This window comes from Mytilus galloprovincialis, chromosome 2 (genome assembly GCF_965363235.1).
Source record: "Mytilus galloprovincialis chromosome 2, xbMytGall1.hap1.1, whole genome shotgun sequence".
In the NCBI taxonomy this organism is placed as follows: domain Eukaryota; kingdom Metazoa; phylum Mollusca; class Bivalvia; order Mytilida; family Mytilidae; genus Mytilus; species Mytilus galloprovincialis.
In genome coordinates, this window is record NC_134839.1 from 68578788 (window position 1) to 68606389 (window position 27602).

At 30.2% G+C, this 27602-nt stretch overlaps 1 protein-coding gene across 8 annotated transcripts; it reads right to left on the minus strand.

Moving 5' to 3' along the window:
* On the minus strand, positions 1-27303 carry LOC143064229 (uncharacterized). 8 transcript variants are annotated; one of them, XM_076236897.1, is made up of 15 exons: positions 27220-27303; positions 25105-25284; positions 23920-24067; positions 22677-22889; positions 21963-22074; positions 20384-20413; positions 18407-18525; positions 17764-17781; positions 15145-15210; positions 14126-14469; positions 13691-13732; positions 12078-12203; positions 10391-10539; positions 5654-5897; positions 1-4611 (listed from the first exon to the last, which is right to left on the minus strand). In XM_076236897.1, the coding sequence occupies exons 2-15, from the start codon at positions 25262-25264 to the stop codon at positions 3311-3313; spliced, it is 3072 nt and encodes a 1023-aa protein (XP_076093012.1). In that variant the 5' UTR covers positions 25265-25284; positions 27220-27303; the 3' UTR covers positions 1-3310. The 8 variants fall into 8 exon arrangements, with proteins under 8 accessions (XP_076093012.1, XP_076093011.1, XP_076093015.1 ...); XM_076236896.1 differs by lacking the exon at positions 20384-20413 and adding an exon at positions 20645-20677; XM_076236900.1 differs by lacking the exon at positions 20384-20413.
* Positions 27304-27602: the final 299 nt, after the last annotated feature.

A 27602-nucleotide genomic window follows, 5' to 3' on the forward strand; every position in this document is an offset into this window, starting at 1 on the left:
TTTCTTTTTCATAAATTTAATTCCACTTATCACAGATGTGCTTCATAACATAAATGTAAGATCTGGTTCAAAGTATATACGTATGCATTTCTATCAAATTACAATTATTCAGTTAACTTTTCTATAAACAACATTTGTTTCTGTAAAATGAGCAAAAAAAAAAAACTCACTTAATGAGATTTTTCTTCAATTCTTCTGGTTTAATCATGTCATTGGCACAATAGACAGCTGGTTATTTCAATATAATTTAATTTTGGACGTAACACGTCTTCTGATTGGCTGACTTTATTTTGTTATAAGCCCATAGACATAATTTAGTCATGTGACCATGAGGTCATCATATTTTTTCGTGGTTTTCTACGGTTTAAAATGGAATTTAGCATTAAATTATAAGAAATGACTGTAATATTTTTTCTGTCTATTCAAAATAACATAAAAAATGTGGTGCACACTGTTAAATAACCCGCTACGCGCGTTATTCAGTGTGCACCAAATTTTTTATGTTATTTCTTCATAGACAGAAAAAAGATTACAGTCACTCCTTAAATATCAATTTAGACCCCAAAATAGTACAGAAAGTATAAAGTCCTTAAGTCATATTCTTTTTCAATAAAAACATAGGGAAATATCACAGTTGGCAAAATACATAGAATTTTATAACAAAAGCACTAATATAAATTAATATTTATGTAATCTATCTGATTAGACCTTAAAAAACATATATAAGGAAAACTATCTTCATAATGTATCAATTATGCAAACATTACATACAAAAATGGATTACACTAGATCAAATTATACAAAAATATCATATGCCACTCTTTAATAAAATCTGACAAATATATCCTTTTTTAATAACGCATTAAAAAGAATATAAAACTCTAAAAAGTGGTAAAAATAGATCATATAAATGCAGTATTAATGTACAAATGAAATATTCATGAAACATTACCACGTAAATCATAACTGATTATTAAATCGTGACATTTTTCAAAAATAACTCCAACTGATTATTGATAATAAAATTAACTTGTGATTCCTATCTTTGTCTGGTTACCTGGTGTGTGTAAATGTCAATTTCAGGTAAATCCTCCACCTGGGAATTAGACACTATTTGAACTTTTTCTCTGCATCAGTAAATTGTTTCATTAGGGAATTTCCCTAGAAGTGATATGCATTTGCCTTCCTCCACAAAGAAAATTGGTTTAATTTATGATCATCAATCACTAAAAGTACTGTAGGCAATAATGATTTTTATCAATGAAGATTTTTTAATAAATGAAATCCTTATGCAGAGTATCATTAACTGTACTCATAGGATTTATAGTCAATATTAACTGAAGGACAGAATGAATCAAATATCATAACAGCAATGTATCCAAAATGAATCCTGAACCAAATAATGTTGAGTCATTCATAATTACTGAGTAACAGACCCTGAGGCATGAACCTAGGTCAGGGTTGCTTAATTTTTCAAGATTTATATTTTAGTATTCTTGGCATCAAAATTTATTGGTTTATTTTGCATATTTTACAGAGACACATGCATCAAACAACCTCCACCTGGTAACTTCAGTAGGAAAATGTTTGAAAAGATCTTACCATATTGTATGTCCATACAATCCTTGTTTCATCTAGGTGAAAGAGATACGAAATCATCAATTGCTTACACTTACAAACAAAAGACCAAATGATATTGATTTCATTGAGCGGACCACATGTTTTAGGAATAATCTTCAACAGTTTAAAAAAAAATTCCAAGATATGGAAAGAGTAAAAAGGGTTAAGAGTGCCTTAATTTACACCATGACAAAGGCAGTTTATGATCAGCTTTGCTCGAGAATTACAACCTTACAAAAGGGAATTTATGAAATATGTATAAATCCTTTCTTGAACAGTACATGTATAAAAAATATCAGTATTACTTTATATAATCAATAAGCATAATGCTAATCACTTGTTTATTGCTTTGATAAATTAAAAGCAATTTTAAGGATGAATCTGATGAAATTGGTAAACTCTATCATTCTCTTGGTAGCAATGATATTATTCTAAATGTATAAATTACCATTTATATGACTTCACAATCTCATTCCAATAGTGTTTTTTTAGAGTTGAGTGTATTAATTTAATACCCAATGGAACTAAACATATAATACTGTTACATATGGTTTGCTCATTCTATTACAATGATAAATGGTGCGACTGTTTATTTTGTTTTATTTTTTATCCTATTATTCTGACTTGTTTTATTTCAGTTTTGCCGCATAATGGATATTTAAAGTCCTATAGGATTTTAAAAAATATTTTCAATTATTTTTTTTTGCACTGTTTTTTATTAACAAAAAAAAAATCCATAAAAACTATTTCTATTAGTCATCAGCATTTTACATCTAAATAAATTAAAAACTTTGTTTTGATCTAAAAAAAAATAAACAGAAAAATCCAATTATATTCATATTAACATGGGGTTTTAAAAAACAATATTTTATAATATTTCAAAATTGCTTGTTGCCATGATCACAAATCAATATAGCTTTAGAACAAGCCTAAAATTGATTTAAAAAAATTATTGAGATTGTTTTACATGGACTCCATAATTTATAATCTTACTCACATTTCATACACTCGTAAAACTGTCATAGATTTAACATGTACTTCAGTAAAACAATACCAGATCTCTTCAAATGATTTTGGCCATCAAAGTAACATAATACATTTGAAAAAACTATAAAAACAAGTTTTACTACAAGGTAATCATTACAAACATATGTTCTGTCCATTAAATTTAGATTATATATTTATATTTTGTAGAAATTCAATGAGAGAAAAATCTGTGAAAATGCATTTGTTAATTTTTCTGTATTATAATTATCATATATACAAATACCTACACATTTCAATCAAATGTTTATATAATTCATACTGATTCATTTCCATAAATTTGTTTTACAAAATATTATATTGCAACAACGATTGTGATTTTTCAAATTGTCTTTGGATTAAATCTAACTTTAATCAATTGCTGCAATATATGGATTTAGTAACCCTGGTTACAGATAAAGCATATTGCAGTGCACAAAGATTGTAAATTTCATTCTACAATATAATTATAATTATGAAAGAGGCTTCCAATTTTAACTTTTGACTGAACTTTTAATGGAATTTTATAAGTATCACTGTTTCTTTTGGAATAAAATGTAACTAAAACTTCAATTTCTCATTTTATCATTATTGGCATTATCATAATCAATGCCTGTAGTGATTTCAAAATATCTTTATTTACTTTACAAAACTTGTTCAATGTTGTTCATTCAGCATTGTCTTCTCTGGAATCTTTTTGGGACAACTTTTCTAGTTCTTCTTGTAGTTCATGTTTAAACCCAGCATGGTCTCCACCTTCTTCTGTCATTTCCAAATCTTTCTCATCCTTATCATCTGTCTCATTCTTTGTCTCCTTATCATCCTTGTCATCATTATCATCCGCAGCCTGGTCCATAAATTTTAAATCTTCCATTTTGAGTTTGTTTTCTGGAATAGTAGATGTAGGAGATTCGTTGGCTCCCATAGAAGGTGTTACTCCAGCAGAATCCATATTTGATTGAGAATCAGGATCAAGAGTGTTAGGTTCTCCCTCAGAGGTGGTCTGAACTGACAATACAGCATCACGAGTATTTATAGTGTGTCCATCCATTGTACCACCACTACTTTCATTTTCCTCAGTTCCTGGTCTCTCAATAATTTCAGTCATGTGACTAACATCGGACCTTGACTTTTCCATACTCAGTTCATCCATAGTCATTGCAGGAATGTCTATATTAATAAATGTATCGGTTGTTCTGTGATTTTTTTCTTTCGGCTTTTCTGTAGGTTGTCCAAGAGGTGGTACTTCAACAACCAATGTTCTAACATGAGTGTCTTCATGTTCTTCATCTTTTTCCTCAATAACTGGTGCCATAGAAGATTCCCTAGATAATAGTTCTCGTTTCCGACCAGATTTGGGATTGTCCTGTTTTTTGTCTTTAGATTCGGGGGATGGTGGCGGGGGAGCAGGAGATTCCCCTTTAGTAGAGGCATTCCTACTTGTAAGTGATGTTCCACTACTCGCCTCTGACCTTACTGTAGAATTAGCTGTGGTATAATTCCTGGAACTTGGATCTCCCAATGCCAATCTAGAATCCAGGTTAACACTGGATGAGTGAGTATTTTGACTACTTTCATGAAGTCCAGCATTTGTTCCAGATGGGGTCATATCATAATCTGCCTCATTAACTGAAGGCCATGGTTCTGGGGTAGACACTGTTGATGGATCTTTTAACCTTGACACAATTGGTTTCAGTTCAAGTTCACTATTTTCTTTGACAGATGAATTAACAGTTGATTTATTAGACCTAATAGTATGGCCTGAAGTTGGTTTTGGTGTTTCAGGTTGTTCCATAGGTGTTGTAACACTAGATCTTGGTCCCTCTATTTCCCTGTCAGGTGATGATGGAGGGGCTGGAACCTCTGGGACATCCTGTGAAAATCTTACACTTCTTCCACCTCTTGAAACAGGATGTGCTGAATCCATACCACCTTCATGTTGTGCCTCTTTAATTGTATCAAGACCTCCTGTAAATACATGAAAAAGGAAGAAGTTTCAAGTACCCTTCAAAAATCTGTTATTTCAATTTGCAGTTAGGTAAGTTAAAACAAACTAACACTGTGTAGAGAAATAAAATTTTTTCATTCTTCAGGTTCACTTTATTCAATATCATTTTTTTTTCTAGGTTCATTTATCACTCAAAAATAAAGTTTGTTCATTTGTCACTGTATGATTGCAATGTTTTTAATCAACAGATATATTGATTGACAAACAACTTTATTTTAAGATGTTCCTAGCTTGATCATTGGTTTTTTGTGTCTCCCATTTTAATCAAATTATGTTTGAAATCAATCAATTCAAAGAGCAAATCTAATAGTTATAAGTGTTGGCAGATATATTGCAATGTTTAGTGTCAAGTCTAGGGAAATGTATTTGAACTAATAACACTGCTGATGCTTAAAAACAATATTCTTAGTTCTGTTTGTAGTGTAAACGGGTCAATTGTACTTTTATTTAATTGGATGAATGCTTTTTAACTGAATGATAGCCTAATTGATACATTGTGTATTGAATATCATAAACATAATTCATGTAAAATCTTGTGATTCTGATGCAGTTCAAATTAGGTTGTGTGTGAATCTAAAGAAACATGTAGACGCTGTATAATTGTTTTGCAAATTGTCTTATTATATATTATTGTTTTGACCTTGATCTGCATTACTAGTTTTGAGAAAAGGTTTTATATGATCTATCTTCTTACCCTTAATTAGTAGAAAGTATAAGTGATAGATTTACTTGTTGCATTGCTGCATTTCTGTTTTAATGATGTAAAATAAAGATAGGGTTAGCGAATTTGTTTTTAGAGTATACAATATTCATAGTGGTGTTCTATTGTATAAAAAAAAAACACAAAATGTCCAAATAATCATAACATCATCTCTTTGCAAAGTTGTATGCAAAATTTTTGCAAGATCTGTGACAAAGCCCATTTACTGCTCCTTGACCTTAAGGACTCTGGTTTAACAAGCTGATTAAAAAAGCCCTTAGTTTTAGGAATTCAGGTTTTACCTGTTGGTTCTGGAGACAGCCTTGGTGAGTTTGTAGGAGCTCTAATATTTTGTGTTGGTGATGATACACCTTCTCTGGTATCTCCTCTGGTTTGAACATTTGATCTCATTGTGGTATCTCTGCTAAAGGTACCAGTAGGAGTCTGGTGTGTTGCTGGAGTTGTAGCAGGAGCATGTGGTACTTTAGTAGACAAGGCAGGGGATACAGTATGCATGGGGGCTGCTTCACGTCCAGATCTTGAAGACTGCAATAATATTTTGTAAATTAATAAAAATCATTCAAGACTTGACAAACTACTGAAGACATATGTAAAGGTCAAATATTATAAACAATTTCTTTTTCCTTCAATCACTTCCCCTAATGAAATTACTTACTAGTACATGTAAATTGATGTAATGCAGTACAAACCGAACCAGTATATAATAGTCAAGATGGCTTTTAGCATGCTATAACCATTACATTTTGGAAAATATCAGGCAGCTCTTCTATTTAATTATTACTCATGCACATATATCTTTTTAGTTTAGTGACATCAGCACACAGTAGAATCAGTTCTTTAAAGTAAAATGTTCATCCCTTTCAAAAATACTTAAATAAATTGCCTGTTGAATTGTTAAACAATAATATTTTGTGGCATTTCATTGTCTTTAACCAGTTTTTTTTTCGTTTCTTTATTCAGATTTGCGCCAACATTAAATATCTATAAACCCATTAATACAATTGAATATCTTTATTTAATAACAAATCAAACAATTCAAAATTAAGTACAAACAAGAGTAAAAATGATTTACTTTGGTGTGACTGAAAAGGTCAAAATAGTTTTAATCAATGCTAACTAATTCTAACAAGTAATGACAGTCTTCACAAAATGTTTTATCCAATGGACTATAACCTAATCTTTAAAGGTTTTTCTAATAGACTACAGTGTATGTCTCTCTGTAAATACCAAATTCAGTAGGTATTTCTATATACCTGGGCTGCTTCACTTGTAATTAATCATAAAGACTGTTATAAGTAGCCATCAAAATCTTAAACTATCAATAAAGCACAATAATTTTTAACATATAGTGTCTTCAATTTCTTCCTATAATTATTTTAGCCTAATTGTGCACACTGATGGAACACAATAAAAAAGACACAATAATGCAAATTCTTTCATATAAAAATTTACTACAAAAACCACATAAACTAAGTATTTTCAAAGACTAATAAAGTCAAGAAAGATGAACCCTGCAAGATGGACATGAACATAACCATCATTCCATACACCAACTCAAGATAACATATAGCATATGTACTAGTATTAAGGATGTTTGCTCCCCCATTTTTTGCTTTTTTGCCAGATTTTCGGAATCCTCTGGTTTTATCCATGTATTGCCATTAAAAATAATTGCCCACGAACCCCTACTTTTCTTTTCATAATTTTATTACATATAATTTAAAAAGCCATATTTAAAGGTCTTATGAAATCCTTGTTATTTTTTCAAAGTTTTTTAAACAAAAAAGGTGCCAATGTTAAGTGAAAGAAAAATCTAGAGAGAATTATTTCCGCCAAATTTTCAACGGCTTATATCTCAAAATCAAGCACACGGACTCTCCATTTTTTTCTGCATTTTTAGTTTCTTTATTTATATACTTTCAATTTATAACAGTCTTTTAAAAAGCTTGTAATTTTTAAACAGAGTAGCGAACATCCTTAAGTATCTCAGAAACAGAAATTAACAGAACAAAATCATTCCATTAACATGATAGTTTATGCAATCACTACTGGATTAACATTCCTTTGCTTGCTTTGCTTTTATAGCAGACATGACCAAAATTAAACATGTCAATGCTTCAATAATATATTATCTATACTTTATACCTACTGACTTTGTAATCCTTTAAATTAGAATTATGTAGTATATAATTCTTAATGGGGAAATCTTGTCACAGACAGAAACAGTCTCAAGGGACACTACTTAGTCTGGTGTACACATAAAGATGTCAAACTATTCTTCATTGTTCTAACAGATCTCTTCCAGTTTTTATTTGTCCTTAATAATCCTTTCTTTTCCTATTGTCGTGGCATAATATTTGACTAACCATATATAGATATAAGAAGATGTGGAATGAGTGCCAATGAGACAACATTTTATAATTTTATAATTTGACAAATATTGAAGTTATTTTAAGGTAGGATAATGAACATGTATTTACACAGTAATGAGCAAAACCTGTAATTTGCTGTCGTATGAAAATGGATTGTGAATAGATCTCCATATTACATGTAATGACAATTTAAATATAAACTGCCTTTTAAACTAAAAAAAAAAAGATATTGGGTCAAACTACAATCTACAATACTAAATATCTACTCGTATTTATCATATAAACAATAAACCAACAAAATTCTATAATTTCTAATTTTCATAATAATAATTTCTTAGCCTAAAACCGTAATCCCTGTATCAAGCCATTACAAGTTTATGTAAGAAAATAGTGAATAAAAGCATCACAGTCAGATTTCAAAGACTTAATTTACCAAGAAAATATATATATTTTTTTTTGAAAATACTGAAGGTTTCTCAATTTCTATTTTAAACATACTAGAAACAAACATGTGTGAATGGTAGCCTTTGTCACAAACTGTTTAGGTGTCTCTATACAATAAATAAGTATCATTATCAGTTGTCTTTGCATTTTTTGTTTGTTGTCTTTTATCAATGACAAGAAGTTATGTCACAAGTGTGGTCTATCCATACAAATAGCTGGAACACTGATACTTCATGTGCCAATACATTTGGCACATTAAGTTTCAGTGTCCGATCTACTTGTATGCATGACATGAAAGGTTTTTTGTCTTGTAACGATTGGTTATAATGCTTTGTGTGAGACATTTGAAATCTGACAGATCCATTTCAACTTACAATATAATCGATTAAATCAAGAAAGATATACTTCTTTGGTAGTGACTGTAAAAACAGAGTACATAAAATAAGTCTTCTTGACTTTCTAAGTACATGAAATATAATAGGCACCATTTAGCTAAAATATCACTGCCTACTTAGGATAAAACGTTGATACAAGATTTAAATATTTCTTCTAATGCCATATCAGAACCTAGATCATTGTTTTGCATTGTTACCGCCTTTTTCTCTGTCGCATTTCTAAATTGTAATACATAATTTTGCCAAAATATCAAAAATTTAAGCTGGCATGGCACAATAGCATTTTTTTTAATTAGTCACTGTCAAACCATGCAAATTTACTTTATATTATTTCAATTAGTTCAAATACAAGCAAAGAAATTATTTATTTATGACTAAAAGCTTCAGTTTATTAAGTGTATTTCAATATTGGTTAAGGATTATTGGGTTTTCTGCACACTGACATCATAAAATATCAGCAGGTAGGCAATTAAGGCTCAAAATGTGTCAAACCTCAAACTTATATGATAGATATCACAGAAAAATTTTATATGTTTCAGGTAAAACAAAATTTGATTCCCTCAGCCTTATTAACACTTGGTTGTGAAACTTGTTCACATCTGTGAGATAACTTTTCCTTTAACATCGCAATTCTATAATATGAGTATTAAAAATTGACTGAGTAGGGTAATAAAGGCAGAGGGAAGTATGATAAAATGGAATATTTAAAGGTAACATGAGGATATCGTGCAAGAATAAAATTAAATAATAAAGTTAAATCAAATAAATTGAAAATAATAAAACAAAAAAAATTATCTTCTATGTCTATCAATGGGACTAACTTGTGTAACTTGCCACACTAACCTGTTTGATAGTAAGCTGTTAATTTTTAAAAAATGTTATAAAAAACATAAAAATCACAACTGTTTCAAACAGATAAATACAACCTTACACACACACACACACACAAATTTTTTTGTATAGATACGGCAATGGTCATGTTTACTTCAAAAACTGACAAAATCATTCTTATGTTGTTATACAATGGGATATAAAAAATGGCATTCTTAAAAAAATATTTAACAAAAAATCCATAATTAGTGATTCAAAAGGAATTCCTGGTACAAAATGCCTACCCCTTTTGTAGATGTGACCCATGTTTTGTTTTGGGGAACAAAAAAAATCATTTCAATCCAAATAAAGTAAATGGTGCTTAATGCCACTAGATAATAAGTACCTGAATGCTGTGAATATCTCATTGCAATAGAATCTTTAGTTTAGAAGAAGTTGCTGATGTGTATGGACAAACAATGTACAATCAAAGAGACATTCAAAGGGACACAATAATACTGTGCATCTCCCTTATAGTAAGAATTGATATAAACATTATGGGTTATCACCTCCCAGACATTTGTGTTTTAATACCAATGTTCATGCTGTTATACTAAAACTATCAAATTTAACATGCTTTTTATTCATAATCTACCTTTCGTAAAGGAATTTTTCTCTAAAAATAGAGCAATACAATTCTCTAACTTGTCTTTAATAGCTTGACAAAAAATATATCTTTAATACACTAAAGATCTCCATAAAAATTTGATAATGTTATTTCTGAACCAGCAAAAGTTTACGTTTTCTATAAGATCAACAGCTTTTTTAAAACACTGAAAATATTGAGATAAATGTGTATCCCATTTTGGCATAAAACTATATAAGGATTACTGTCTCTGTGTGCCTTTCACCTTATGTTTGAAAGTTTTCACAACAAACTATGGATAATGAAATTTAAAATCCTCCTGACCTGACCAAGTTGTATCAGTAAACTTACATGTGGTGTATCTGTAGAACCTGCTTCATCATGTAATGCTTCCTTTCTCTCAGACTCCACAGAGGGAATGTTAACTCGTACAGTTGTACCGTGTTCTGACGCCTGACTTTCAGACTCCCTAACACTCACTGGTGGAGTTGGTACTGGAGCTAAAGTTAATAAATGCAATATGTTTATTATCTTTTTTACAAATGAATTTTAATCTATTTTGGAACATACCAGCGTAAAAACATTATCATCTTTACAACTTATAAATCTTGGCCGCAATTTGAATCCATTCGCTGATGAGCAAAATATTTTTATTAAATTAGGGACAATTTGGAACAAGATATATCATGAAAAAAATGTTTTATAAGCTATAGGCTCTTTGGGGTATACTACACATCTCCTTAAATTTCTATTACACTCCATGTGTAGGTAGAAAGCCATGCTCTCTGAGTGTTAATGAAACCTTGAAACAACCCTTTGAGGGCCATTAATTCAATTTTTTTTATTTATTATCTATTGCCTGTAGTTTGATGAATATTTTGAAACATACCCAATAAAAAAGATAAATCTTTTAATGGAAAATAAACATTTATCACCCTCTCCGATATTCCTATGATTGATCTCCTTAATGACTTCTAATTCAATTGCATGTTTGCTGATTTCAGTAATTAAAAAAAAAACTGTTTTTAAAACATTTTGAATTTTCCACTATTACAGCAACAATGTTTATTGGGTAAAATTAACTGCTGCTATTCATCAAATAACTGAAATTAAAATTGATTGCAGTAAAACTGAATCAAATTGAGTGAAAAACAGATGCTAATAAACAGCTGTACCAAAAGCCCATGATATGCAGTTAGTCTGCATATTGAAATTGTTGAAAGAATAAAATGGGATATTTAGGAGGCATTTATTCGGAAGCAAATAAAATGGCTCTGTAGAATATCATGCCCGAGGATACTATTAGGCCTATAAATATTGCTTCAAAAATGGCAGCCCTATCATACACAAGCTCTAGCATGCTTGGATTATTTTTAAAAATAAAACAGTTAAAAGTTCCATAACTCTGGAATAACAAACTAGAAAAAAATCAAAATCAAAAGCAAATCTACATTCACCAATCCAAATAACAGTTCCAGTTTGTACTAATTTTATCCAGACATACAAGAGCTTGTGCATGATATTTAGAAATTGCCTTTCTTTATTTGACAGTCAAAGTCAAATAACTCTGGAAAGACATATTCAAAGTTTTTATTTATTAACCATTGTGTAAAGCTTTCAGTTAGTCAATCTAAGTAAACTCAAGTTATGGTACAATTATGTGAAAATTTACTTTAATGTGAGAATTTTAAAAAGTCCCTGACAAACAGTTAAAGTCCCATAACTCATGAACAACAAACTGGAAATTTCAAAATAATGGAAAGGGAATTTCCATCAATCAATCATAACAATTTTGTAAAGTTTGTAAGAAATTGCAAATTCTGATGTTGATGCAATTTTTTTTAAAAATATCCTTAAATTTGAGGGTTGTCCCTTAGCTCTGGAAAACTACAAACTCAAAAATGTTAAAATATAAAAAAGAGCTTTCTTACGTCAATCATTATGATGTGTTAAAATTATAAGTGAATTGATTATAGCAAATGAAATGTCCTGCCTTCCACATGCATATATAGTTAAAATTATATACAGCAATACCTACCAATAGTAAGATCAACATGTTGGTAATTTTTCTTGTTATATGTAAATGACTTTGTATGTTTCACACCAGTTGGTAACTCTGGTAACCCAAGTGATATTGATGCTAACTTGGTTTTCTGGTTTTTAACTATAAATAATATAAAAAAAATCATATTTGGTATCTATCAACACTCAATGATAATAGAGCTTTCAGCACGCTTATGAAAATTTATATACTTGTCTGTCTAATTAAAACAAATTCTCTGCACTTGCTCCTTATTTTTGTTGGTTGTTTTTAAGTGTCCAACATAGGCACACTCAACATATTAACAAACCACCTCAATAGAGTATGGAGAAACAAAAGATATTTATAAAAGGTAATTCTTTGCTGGTTAAGGGGGATAATAATCAAATCTAATGTAAGTAATGTTCACTTGTATTTACTATTTCAAGTTGGAAATTTTATTTGTGTTCTACTTAAGCTTACATTACTCAAAAAGATTTAGAAATATAAAAGGTAAAAAAAAATAATAAAAACATATACATATTTCTTCAAGTACAACTGTTTTCTCACTAATGTTAGAAAAGATTCAAGCAGGTTTACACAAAATATTTGAAAATATGGAAAAGTTACCTAGCTGTGAACTTAACACATTATTTTAAAATACCTTTTCCATAAAAAAAATTTCAATACCTCAACCTTCACCTCAATATCAAGCAAACTGGTGAAACCTTAAGATTGTTACGTAAATATTAGCAAAAAAAAATATTTCTATTTTAATTTATTAAAAGTGAAATTACATAAACATATTTACAAACCCAAAAAAATGTAATTGGCTGTAGAAAATATCTACCTTCTATGAACAATATTGATAACAAATATATTGATCAGTTTCTTTTTTTCAAAATTTAAATTATAAAATCTGTCCTGCACAGAAAGTTATTTATAATATCAGACTGGTATTTTTTACTCTGCATGTAATAATATTGTTTGGGATAAAGTTTCAAACATTCTGGCTTTCTTCTATGACTACAGTATAAGTGACTTCCTTTTCTTGAAAATACCTAATTGTGAAAAGCCGAATATTTATACTTTTTTCAAAATTTATAAAACAAATTATTTCTGTACTTATTCGTACATTTTAACAATTACAAAAACAAATAATTCAAAATATTTTGCATTTTATCTTGAAAAATATGGATTTTTTTTTTGGCCTGTATTCAAAATTTATGTTCAAAGTTTAATACAACAGAAAGGAAGTAACCATTTCAAGCACACATGATTCACAATAAAACAGTCATAAGGCTACTACAACTTAATTTTTATGCATCAATCTTCACCTCTCTCCCTTCATTTCTTTTTAAAATTTTTACTGTAAAATTAGAAAAATTATGCTCATTTCAGTATTTTCTTTTTGTCTTTAGATTGACATATATAAATTATAAGCCACATGGTAATTTCTAAAGTTGTTGTACATTACAAAAAATATTTTGTCACACAAAATAAATTATAAACACTACAGTTTTTTACATTTTTTTATAAGCAAGAAGGTGATATTAAACAATTAAGTTATTGTAGCCTTCAAATAAATAACAACAATTTCTGGTTTCCATCTCCAATTGAACACTTGTTACCTTTCTTAGGTTTCTTCTTTTTGACCAATTGCTGATCATGACCTATAAATGTTTCATGAAATATTGCTATTCAAAAAGACAACACTTGCTATAAAGATAATCTTATTTTATCTTTATACTGTGTGTAAATTTCTTTAAGCTTTCTCTTATAATAAATAGGTCAAAAATATTACTCAGAAACACACTTGTATTCTACATTTTGTTTAGTATCTTGTTCAATAGTATGTTGTTTTTTTTTTTACATTTCATTATTCTGGATTTGTATGCTGTTATTCAAACATTCTTTATGTGGTGTGCTGTTTGCACTTCTGCAGTTAATGAAAAAATATGCTGTATCAGTGCACCACTATCTTAAAATGTAAGTTACACAAAAAAAAACCTGGACCAGTATCTCTTTTACTATTAAAAATTAATAGTAAAAGACTATATCCTTACCAATAGGAGGCAAGGGTTTCTTCTGATTATATTCTCTTTTTCTGTTTATATACAAATCCCTGATTGATTCTACGTATTCACTATCTAATGGTTGATGACTTCTCTCACTAATAGCATCCACAATATGTTTTGGCTGTTCCACACCATCCTCATCTAAGTGAAATACTGGTTTGGTTTCTATTAGATGTCCTGTTCTTAAATTTCTTGATTTTCCCTCATGAATATTCATTTTCTTTTGTTGTAAAAGTTCAACACTAGTTGAGGTTAGGTTTGAAATTCCTCTATCAAAACTTGGGAAAAACTTTTCTATCAGCTCATGCATTGCCTCCCTGGATGTGAAATCACTGTAAATAAAAATAAAACATTTGTACCTTATATCACTTGACATTTTATCTTATAACCAGTTTAGTTAATAATTGTCAGAATTTTTTATTTTTAGCTTGGAAAGCTAGAACACAGCTATTCAAATTTTACAAGAATTGCTAGAAGAGGAAGAAATATCATTGCTAGGGACTCCTTGTTAAGTATATCAAATTATTTAAAACTTATCTCTTTAACATGTCATTTTGAACTTAAATTTTAAACATATTTTCCTTTCAAGACCAAAAATATGTGCATTAATGTCAGTGTTCTTTATGGGATTTTTCAGTAGTGCCATGGTAAGCATGCAATATAAGACTGATTTATTAAGTTACTCAAATTGCATTTAAACTGAAATATAATATAGCTCATATTGATGACCTTAAAATAGTTATTGCTAAGCAGTGTGCAATTGTTTTTTTTAATTTGTCATTATTTCAAGGTTAAATCATAACCTTTATCATTCTGCTTTTAATGTTTAAATACATTTTAATTGATCTTTTGTTCAAAATGTTCTTTTCTCCATGGAATTGTAAAAGGTTTTATGTTTAAAAATTTTGCCTTATATCTATGATATCTATAACTTTTTGGAAAGCATGAATTTTTTTAACTCTTTTTTGTGTGTATACATACACATTTGTAAATACAATTATACGCACCTAGGTTTAGCATTGTCCAGTACCTGGATTAGTATCTCTCGTGGAAGTTCCAATAATTCATCTAGCCTGTAATTAATTACAAGGTGAAATATAAAAAATAAAACATATTAAATTTTCACGGTTTTCAGCCTCTGAAGAAGGTCCATTAAATGACTGAAACTGATCAGGCTACATATTATCATCAGGAACTGTTATTAATTTGCAATGGCATACATTTTCATATATTTTACAAATTAAATTTCTACCACAACCTTCCCAACCTCATGGTCCACATTCAATAAAATTATAGAAATCCAAGGGGGTCTGTAATTCTTTCTTAAGGACAGAAAAGAAAAAAAAAATCCCTTTGTCTGTTTACTCTAAATTCCAGCATGATTCATTTAACATGTTTAAACTATCTGTATGTACACTGAGTAATCAGAATAAAACTGGATACAAGTGAATATTTAGATAAAGTACATGTTTCTCTAATTACAATTACTTAAGTCATCTTGCTAAACCTTATCTCTCATTGTATATAATTATTGATGTAAAAATACAAATATTTAAAATAGATTATTAGATATGTAAACCAGCAAATATCACTGCATAATCATCTAGCTTCAAATATTACATTCACAATTTCACACTAAATCTAAATCTCTATTATTTTTCTTAGCTAATACCGCAGTCCCACTAGATCACGATCTGTGAAAAAAATGTAAATTTTGATGATCGTAGTGCGATCATGCAGATCGCAGTTAGGTCGTAGAACGGTCATGATGAGGTCTTGAAGATCGTGATGAGCGTGGCAAACTTTGAACATGTCAAAACAATCGTGGTGCAGTCGTGGCGAAATCAGGTCGTAGTAAAAGCGTAGTGAGATCGCTGTAAGATCATGGTAAGATCGCAAAGGTCGCTGTACCATTGTAGCGAGAGCGTAGCAAAAGAGTGATTCTATTCAGAGAGACCACGATACGATCTCACAGCAACGTTATTACGACCTCATTGCCACCATCACGTTCTCACCGCGACCCAACTACGCTTCCACTACGACTATACCACATTTACACAACGCTGTTCAAGTCCATAGTACGATTCTAGCACGACCTTGCCACCCTCATCGTGCTCTTCCTACGACCTGACCAAGTTCATACTACGACTTTCATTCTTATTGTCATTTTCACATAAAATATATTAAATCTCTCCAGGTTTTGTTTGTCTGTATGTAATAAGGACTTCTTGTCCATTTTCTCTAACTGCTCAACCATGCCACATTATGTATGTATGTGCCTATCCCAAGTAAAATCAGTGATGGTCTTTCTTAATGTGTTACATATATGTTTTTCATTCATTTTTTTAACATAAATAAAGCTGTCAGTTTTCTCGTTTGAATTGTTTTACATTGTCATTTCGAGCCCTATGTGGAATGGGCTTTACTCATTGTTGAAGGCCGTACTGTAACCTATAGTTGTTAATTTCTGTGTCATTCTGGTCTCTTGTGGAGAGTTGTCTCATTGGCAATCATACCACATCTTCTATTTTTTTTTAAATTCACACATCTGTGTCATCTCTACTATCGTTCACTAAAATATCGTCATTTGAGCTTGATGGACCAGGAATAGGTTGTAATTCAGGTTGTATTGGTCGTTCCGACATCATTGCTGGATCAGGGTTCGTAACTATAAGAGCTCTCTCTGCCTCTGAATCAACCCCTACCACCATGCCCACGTGTTCTAGTAGATTTTGGTGGCATGACTGTATTGTTTCCGAGAAATCTACGTATTAATCAGAAATAAAAGGAATGGAACTGTATTGATATGGAACACGATTTTAATATTATTGCTGAGAACATTTAAGATCAGTATGAACGTAGTATAATCGCATTAGAAGCGTGGTAGGATTGTGTTGCAATCGGATAACTCGTGGTATGGTTGTAGTGAGAACGTGATGAGCGTAGAAAGATCTTGATAAGCGTAGTGAGGTCGCAGAATAAGCGCGGTGAGAATGTGGTATAATCGTAGCGGGATCCTTGTAGAAGCGTAATGAGGACGTCGTGAAAACAACGAAAATTTACATTTTCATGCCGCTCATACCGCCACCTCACCACGATCTGAATTTATTTTAGATTGTGGTGAGCGTGGTGGGATCGTGGTCTAGTGGGACTGGGGCTTTATCATTTACAAATAAGGCAAAAGAAGCTCTTGCAACAACTATACACAACATTTCAAACTATGGCTTATGGAAAATTGATGCAACAATACTTAAATATAAGCACCTTAGCAAAAATAAATCTATCGTAAATATCACAAAGTTTTAATGAAATTATTAATAGGTATAGGTATATGTAATACAGTATATGTCACAATATATATGTGTTAGTAATTTAAACATTGATTTGTCAGGAATTCAGGGAAACGTGTCTTATAAAGGAAGCATTCCAGGATAGATGTAAATGTTAAATTGTGTTAAAGGCAAAAGAGAAAAGTATTTTAATCAATTATTCATTTTATTGTATTAAAGTGACAGTGTGATTGTATCAAAATACTTTTCAAGGGGCAAGACAATTAAGGTAGATGAAACATAGTAACAACTATAACTGTGTGCATATTAAATGTGTGCAGTACCCAGTACACTCACTCTGCATATACAGGATTGCTGAAATATAACCAATTAATTGATACAATGCTATTCATACAATGATTGTGACTTTATGCTATGCAAATAATGTTGCTTTTGAAAATGACTGATTTATCAGTGCACTCAATTTGAAATAATTTTATATTATTAGAATGACAAGCAAATGAATGTATAAAAAATGTATATTGACTAGTTTATATGGGTAAAAGATAATACCCTGCATTAATAAATCTACCAAATAAATTGGTTTTTATTATTCTTAATATATTGTTTTTAATGATTGAAAATATGTGGTTCAAATGTTGATTGATAGATTGGTGTTTAACATCACTTTCAACACAATTGTTCTATTTCAGGGTGGTCAGTTTTTGTTGGAGGAAGCCGTTGTGTCCAAAGAGAACAACACACCTTCAGTAGGAAAACTGACAATCCTAGTCAATAAAGATTGGAGTTGTTTCAAATACATCTTGTACAAAATTGAAAACAATATAAATATTGCTAAAAGAAAGAAAAACTAGTTCCTCATTAAAACAGAAAGACATAAGAAATAACTGTATGTCTTCGCTTATTACTATCCTGCTTCTTTTTTTGGTATAAGTATCTATTTGTAATTTACAGAATTAAACAGCTGTTCTAGACTTACCCTTCCATATCAAATATAAACTGTGGTCTTCTACCTCCTTGTGATCGGTAGTTTAGTGTCCCTCTGCTGTAGGGGGTAATCATTCTACTGGAGGGAGGTGGGGATCTTCCTCTTCTTCTCTGTAAATATAATCTCTGACTGATAAATGATGACAATATTTATGATAGTTTTAAAGGTATAACATTATACTTAATATTTTCTGCAATAAAATCATGTTCTTGTATATTAAAAAAATATTTCTTGATATCTGATATTAAAATTTCATTAAGTTTTGAAAATCATTTAATAGTTTAAAAGTCATTGTAAACTTGTTAAAATCAAATTTTGTAGACTTTATTAAATATTTATTCATACTTGCATTTTATTTTATGATATTTACTCTATCAAATCAATGTATACTTTGTAAAAATGTGTAAAAAATATTTGTATGTAATTTAAATAGTCAAGTATAGTACCATTTATAATTTTGTCTATGATAAAACATATAAATACACATGTTAAATTCACAACAAAATATAAGGAACCTTGCTTTGAGGGAAAAGCATTTTATTACAGAGGAAATCATCTGATATAAATTGAAGCATAGCAGGAAAGCAACATTTTATACTATTGAATGTAAAGTACTGTTGTATGTCTTGATAGAAAATATAATGCATAATGATAAATATGTGTTCTTCAGCCAGTGTCATCAACTGTCACCATAAAAAGAGGTTACACAGAAAGTTATATAAATTGAAGAAGAAATATCCATGTATATATGTATAGCAAAAACCAAGAGTTTGAGAAAATGATCTATGAATTTGAAACCTATATAAATGTTTGGGTTTTTTAAACACCAGTTCTTGAATACATTCAACAAATCAAGAACAGATTTTTCTTTCCAAAGTTAATACAACAAATCAACAAAACATTTCAGCCATTTTATAGTTTTATTACTGTTTTGCTATATTTTATTGCTTCACCATCTGTAAAGTTGCAGAAAATTGAAAATTTACTGGTAGTTAACCTGCATCATATGTTCCTGAACAAATTATGAACCAATCAAAATATTAAAATTCTTTGAGAGTGTTTTGAATATGCAATAAATTTCATATGAAAACTGCAACATTTGATTTGAAATTCTTTTCATATTATAAAAAGTCAGATGCTTGATTCCATTCATATGAAATAGAACTATATATACAGCATCAAGTCCCCTGAAAAGTTCAAATGTGAAAACAAATTCTTATTGTTCTGCCTTCTATAACTAGTTTATCACATGTATGGAGTATACTACTGTTACAATAAAAAAATCCTAGTTCATAATCTGAATTTGACTAAATCTATGTCTAATACTTATAGAGTCAAACCTGTATAGAGAGACGACTCAAGGGGAAAAAATCTTAATACAAGAAGTCTAAGAATAGAAATTTGCACATTTGAATAGATGAACCATGCATGTGCATAACTTTTGATTGAACAAGTGTAACTTGAAGTGAATACTGGTCTTATGTGCATCCCCATTATGACATAAATGTAACTTTACACTCCTGTTTTTATACCTTCTTTTATATAATTATTGTTTTATTGTTTTGACCATCAGAAGAAAGGTTTCGGGTTATATCAAGTACAGTCTCATTCAAGTAAAAATATGCAAAAGTGCATACATAACCTTCATCACCTTTCTTTTTGACAATTTGTTTTTAAGACAGTGCTGGTTATCCTTACATACATGTACATATTTATATGATTACAGTCCATTTAAGCCAGTGGTTGCTTTATACCGTTTATGAATTAGGGAAATACATTGAGGGGACTTAAAAGTGGTCACATAAAGCAGTTAGTTGCTCAATACAGGTAGTCGTTAAGGTAACTTAGACTGTATATAATATCATATAAAGGGAAGAATGATTAAATGGATACAATGAAATGACCGACAGACAGTGTGCTAAAAATATCTTTAATAAACATGTAGAATATATATTGTGCATGTCTTACATCACTGATAAAACTGTAATGGCTCTCTTTCTATAAAACCCAGACAAAATAAATCATTAAAACCATAGAGTCACAGAACTACATGTAGGGAAAAGCTATCAAAGTTCAAGTTAAGTTTGACCCAGATTTCAGTTTTCTATTTTCAAGTTGTCTAACCTTGATTAATTAGACACTGGTTAATTTCAAAGCTAATACCTGAAATCTGAGTTAAATACAGAAAACAAGGGAAATGTCTACTATTAACATGCCATAGAAGTTCACCTTTAAAACAGGCCATATTGGCCAATTTTGTAGCTGTTAAAATAAAATCAAATGGTATCGTTATTGTTTTTATTATACAGTAAGTTGTTATGAAAAGTATTTCCTGAAAAATTAAATTTGGATTCCCTCCCGAAAACTTTTTCAATAGATTTATTCCCAAATCTTTATTTAATCCAGAATTATTTTGTATTAAAATTACCTTTTACAAATTAAATGTGCACTACTTGAAAATAAGTCACGGTCAGTTATTAAATAATGTATCTTAGCATTTTATTCAATAAGAGACAAGTTATGTAAATACAGAATATTACTATTACATCCAGACAAATATGTTCATTTCATAATTATTGTTAAAAATAGTTTTGTTTGATTCTCTAGCTGTAATTAAACTTTCAAGAATGTTACTGAATTAGAGGGAATTTTTATGATGTAATTTTGATGTTCCTATAAATGTGAAAAATGCAATAGGATTATTATGGTATTATTACATTAATGTTTAAACGTGAATCTCAAATTCTGATCACATTATTTTAATGCTGCAGCTATCAGAAACTAATCAATGTTTGTAATATATTCAGATTTTAGGAAATTTAAGAACAAGAATCATTCAAATGAAAAAAAATCATTGACTAAACATTTTATGTCTATGTTGCAGACTCAGAATAGTATTGACAATTGTTTTGATGAAATAAATAAGAATTATTTCCTGAGTTATCTCCCATTAATTTGAAGGCTGTTCCATGATATCAAGTTACTTTTCATGCATTACTATACATCATAAAATTGATTGTTTAAATGCATTTGAGATTATTTTTTATTCCTTGTTATATCTTTCATTAACCTAGGCAGAAGGACACTTATTAATATTAATTGATTTTACCAGAATAAATATATCTATGGAAATTATTTTCTACAAAATAAATCGAATGATAAACAGTTTAAAAACATGCTTGTGATATTTCAGTTACATTCTGAAAAAGATATTATTCATTGTTACATCAATGTATACATATGAAATAGTTATTCAGTTTTGAAACGGCAAATATTTTTTTTTATACCACCTAATATTCACTGGTTTCTTGAAACACATTTTAATGCTCATTTCTGTAGGAGATATTGATGAAAATATATTCATACAGTAACATACATGTACTTTAAATTACAAATCATGTAACATAATGATTTCAATAATAAACTCTCTGCTGTTTGTAATCTATGTTATTGGTCAATTTATCTAACTTTGCAGACATGGCAGATATTGGTAAATATTGACCATTTATGCCAAATTTTTTTTTACTAAGTTCACAAATAACCTTACCCTTGTAAAAGACATCTGATCATAATCCAGATCTGTTGGTAACATATCACCTGTAATGTCCTTTAGTAACAATTTAGGTTTAGATCCTTGGGATAGCTGGTTGATGGATGCCCTTTAAAAACAAGAATATTAACTCCTTTATGTATTTGATGCACATAAGAAAGTGTTAGCCCAATTGGGTGTATATAATTTACACCAATATATTATAATAAATTTATGCAGAATGACAGTTCCATAATTTAGGAAGGGGACTTTTGGGGATCTTACAATTTGAATTTAATAAATAAAATTATAAAAAATGTGTACAATATATAAATTGCAAAGTCACAGATTATGATTATGAAGAAGCAGACCCATGCATTTTTCATGAAACTTATAAAAAAAGTGCATAAAAAATGGTTCAAATCTTTATATTGATGATATGCTGAAATTCTTTTGTGTGAAAATACCGTCTTTTTATTGCAGAATGGAGAGATAAAGACTTTTTTATTAAAATATTTAGAAAAACTAAAAAAAAAAAAAAACAGTTCAAATCTATATACATGTAATAGACTATGAGAATTGATAATATGTTGAAATTCTATTATTTGAAAAAAAAACATCTCCTTATTGTAGAATGGGGAAATAAAAAGACTTTTTTTGAAGGAAAAATAGTTATACATGTACTAGTGAATGATTAATTGTGATGTAAGCTTAGTAATTTAATAAACTCACATTTGGTCTTGTGTAACTTTTCTTTTATAATTAGGATTAGGTACCCAAACGAGACACTGCTTTGGTACAAATGCATTATCCCATGTACTGTTTAAATCATCCACATCAAATACTTCCTGAACTTCTACAACCTTCACAGGTTTTTTTACTGTCCTACTTTTTGTGTCAACAGATATTGGGGTGCCTGCTGGGGCCTTTGGCTTAAATCCACTACTGTAAAATAAAAATAATAAATGATTTAAATATATATTTTTATAAAACTTAAATAACGTCAGATTTATATATTCAGGATTTATATCAATATTCAATCAAATTGGTCTTGAACAGATAAAATAAAATCTCAAGTTAATAATTAGTTTCACATTACTATTAAAGTGTTGACTATGATTTCATGGGACTGTATTTCTAAACTTGATAATTCCATATTAACCAAACTAAATAATAACAGGCTATTATTTGAACTTGGAATTATTTTTAATTATGGAATTTGCATAATTTCCTGTGCTGGAAATTTTTAATAAATTCCATGTTTATTTTGCACTCAAATGTTCTGTGCTGTGCACAACACTTTCTATTACAAAGAAGATAGTACATTTTGTACATATTCAATAGAATTTAATGTGCCGCGCACAACACTATCTATACAAAATACATTGTATGGAAAGTGTTATGATCCCATACCCGCCAACTGTCACTATTTAACAATGGTTATGAGCTTGTTAAACCACGAAGAAACCAAAAAGCCACTTTAGAACATATTTGAAGGCCCCCTTGAAGGTTTTGCAGGACTATAAGAACCATCTTTCACGTAAAACCCCCATGGGCATTTTGAAAAGTTGGCAGGTATGTGATCCCCTTAAAACATTATAATACCAAATAAACATGGAATTTATTAAAAAAATTCCAGCAGAAGAAATTAGGCAAATTCCATAATTAAAAATAATTCCAAGTTTAAATAATAGCCTGTTTAATAGAGAGCTCTGTGCAATGTTTACAAACATTTGTAAATATAGAAAACACACCAAATCATTGAAAAATATTCTTACATTTGTCTTAAAAACATAAAATTTCCAATTTATTAATCAACAAAAGATATATATCCACAAAGGAAACAAATAAACTGTTAAGATAGAGATCTGATTCCCCTGTGCACCCTAATCACAAACTTTCACAAGTATTGATGCCACCAATTTTCATTACAGACAGGACAAAAATTCTTCATAACATAATTATGTTTTCTTGCCTTGCACTCTTAGTCATTCCATCTTTGACCAAAGGTAATGAAGATTTTCTGGTATGTGCAGGCTTCCCATAATGCTTTGCTGGGTATAAATCTTTCTCATCATCCCCATACTCTCCCAACATATTATAAACCTTAACCGTTGGAAGGTCTGAAATATTAAGTAAAATCTGGTTAATGTATATATGATAAATATTGAGAGAAAATAATATTAGCCGATTTCCTTGTTTGAAATAATTCATAATAGATTATTTGTAATACTAAGGTCATAAAATTTGCATGAAACAGTTTCACTTTATAATTTCTTTTAACATGATTAATGAAATTCAAATTTTATGAACTACATTATACATTAATTTATCGGACCACAGATGAATTATCACGTTGTGATTGGTTAAATGCCGTCACGTGGTGACCCCCTATGAGACCGTATGGGGTTAGTAAGTTTCATATGGGGTTCATGACGCGTTAATGGCAACGTCATCTATCAATGTTGTTGTGTTTCATTGTTTATTTTTCAACAAAACGCCGCAGAAAAAGTCCAGCGTCCGATAAATTCGTTATACGGTTAACTACTGACCCCCTACGGATCCATAGAGGGTGAATAAAATTCATAAGGGACTCGGCCTCCGGCCTCACCCCCTATGGATTTTACTAACCCTCTATGGATCCATACGGGGTCAGTAGCGAACCATATAACTTATAGTAGTATACAATGAAATTAGAACGTACAGATGGATTACTTCACAATTCCAAGTTGGTTTTGATTCAAATCAAAATAATATGTTAGATAAAGTGATAAACAATTCTTACTGGAACCAACATCAAGAACAAAATCGTTTCTTAATATGCTTAAAATACAACTATTATCCTCCAGTTGAGCCTTGCATTATTCAAAGTCATTTTACAATCATCACTGTCCAGCAGTGCCCTTACAATCTCGTTGATTGCTCTAAAGTGCCCTTTCAAACAACTAGTACCCTTCTGCACTGACATTCAAGCTGGAACACTGTACATGGTCTCTCTATGACTTTGAGATGAAGAACAGCAATAAAACCTCTGTTCCTTTGTTTTTTGTGTGTTTTATTTTTGCTGTACATGTACTGATTTTGTGTCATTGACGGATACCCCATATCCTTAGTTTTTCTATTATGGTACTAAATATATACAAAGGGGATAATATTTTACCAGTTTCAATACTATCTGGAGATGGTATTCTTGGTGCATAGTGAGGTATTCCTTTGATTTTTCTATTACTAGAACTCCAACAGGAGGGGTGCTGACAAAGCGGACCACAAGTCGTTTCATCCTCCATAAACTCCTTGGTCCGCTGTAAGTCCCACATCATTGTATACTATGGAGATCAAACTGAAAATATGGATAATATGAAAATTATTACTTTAAAACATTCTGGAATTTATAGTCTACATTATGTAGATTAAGAATCCTATGCATGTTTTGTGTTAACTAAAGCAATATGCATTACATGTATATGTCTATGATATTCAAGATACAGAATCATGTGTATACGTGAATAACATCAGTAATGTCATGTCTAGCGTTATTACAGGTTCAGATCAACTGAATTTGTCCGCCAATATTTCTTCTAGGGTCCTTAAGATGTCCTTGATTTAGTTGATTACCTTGTGATGGTCTTCCAGGGATGGAGTTGATTGTATAACATAAACCAATTGGTCATCTTAAATAGTGATACATGTATGATTTAAAATGATTAGTTATTCATATATTTTTCAAAAACAATCAATTCAAATTCTCAAAAAGTATTTGAAATGGGTTAAACTTTTTGATTACCAAAAAAAATTACAATGTACCTTAAAGAAAGCATAGGTGGATCCAGCTCCCCCCCCCTCCCCCCATTGGTGGGGAAAATTTGGTTAATTATATTGGGAATCACTGAAGCATGACTTATGAAAAGTAATGAAAAGTTCTGGATCTGCCACTGGAAAGCTACTGCAATTGTTTAAATGTTAGGCCATCAGTTAAAAAAAATAACAAACATTAACATGATTAAGATTACATTTTTCCCAGATTATTTCCGATTTTATCTACATCATCAACAATATATGAACAAGTGTAGCCTTGTTTTTCCTAGAACTCATGAACATACAAATCTTTTGATTAGGAATCAATTGATTAAGCTGCATGCTCCAGGTGTAACTGACCATATATGTAAGACTCAGATCGACGTCCGGTCTCTAATCGACGTCCGTTGCTCAAATCGACGTCCAAATCTGACGTCACAATGAAATAACATTCCAAATCGACGGCCAATTTATGCTTCTCTAATCGACGTCCAATTTTTAGCTTCTCTAATCGACGTCCAATTTTTAGCTTCTCTAATCAACGTCCGTTTTAGACACAAACTACACTATTGAACTGAACCGATATCAGATGGAAAGTATTTATAAATGTTAGAAAATGTACTTGCCATAATGTTGAACCCTACAAAACATGTGCAAGTCCAGTTTTGTCAATTATACATAACACAAAAAAATAAAACTGGACGTCGATTAGAGTATCAAAATATTGGACGTCGATTTGTGAATGTAACGTCAGATTTAGACGTCGATTTGAGGTACGGACGTCGATTAGAGGCCGAACGTCGATCTGGGTCTAACATATATATAACTGATCTACATGTATGTTCACTTCCATTGAAAAAATTTATTCATTGAATTTTCAATGCCCAAGTGATTAACATGTGAATTGGTGAACAAAGGAATTGTTTTGTTGTGAGTTGAGCATCAAACTAGACTTAAAATTAGCTTATTTTTTTAATAAATAAAAACACTTTCTATCATAAATATATGTTATCACTTGTAGAAGGTGCGCTTTTGTAGATTTCATACCATAAATTGAAGAAGAAAAAAAGAAGTCCCTGTAAACTGTTTTTTTTTTTTTAACTCAATAGAACTGGGGTGTTCTCTGAAAACAGGGAATACCCCACTTTTCCTGATTTGAGTACAATCTGCTGAAGTTTTTAAATTTGCAATAAACGTTAAGTATTAACTGGATTGTTTTCAGAAACTTCACACCTGCCTCATATTATATTATTTATATCACCTCCTATCACCTCCATGATTAACCATGCAAACTGTAAACAATGCTAAAAAACAACAACAATACTGGTAGTGGTACAAAAATTCACGACAATTTTGGAATAAAATTGTATATCAGTATTGTTAACTTTACTAAAGTAACAGTGTTGTGGTAGCCAGGTTTATGTTATCCAAAAGCATAGCTACAATAACCTAATAAAATATATCAAGATATGTTAATTACCCCTAATACAAATTACATATCTATTTTGGATTTTAGTGCGCCATTTTGAAACAATTTCTTAGCAACTTGCAGTCTCGCAGTAAATGTATCTAAAAACCACTAAAATATAAGCCAAAATATAGAACACAACGTACAACTAAAAAATTGAACCACCAATTTCTCTGTTTACGACATAAATGTTGAATTACGAATACACACCCTGAAACTCATTTATTACGTTGTGGTTCTTTGGGAAACCACAGTATGATGTTGATAATTGCAGGTAATATAAATACTGCTGCGAGTCACTCTGAGCCGATAGTATAAAACGCAAAATAAGTGAGGTCTATTTTCACCGAATTAACTTTACTTTGAAATTGGTGATATACGTGAAAGTTAATTTA

Excerpts from the sequence above, each read along its gene's own strand:
- LOC143064229 (XM_076236896.1), bottom strand. The coding sequence starts at position 25,264 with ATGATGTGGGACTTACAGCGGACCAAGGAGTTTATGGAGGATGAAACG. Across the intron at positions 20,678-21,962 it reads ATCAGATGTCTTTTACAAGG|CTACAAAATTGGCCAATATG; the intron begins GTAAGGTTATTT and ends TTATTTTAACAG. Across the intron at positions 4,612-5,653 it reads GCTGTCTCCAGAACCAACAG|GAGGTCTTGATACAATTAAA; the intron begins GTAAAACCTGAA and ends ATGTATTTACAG.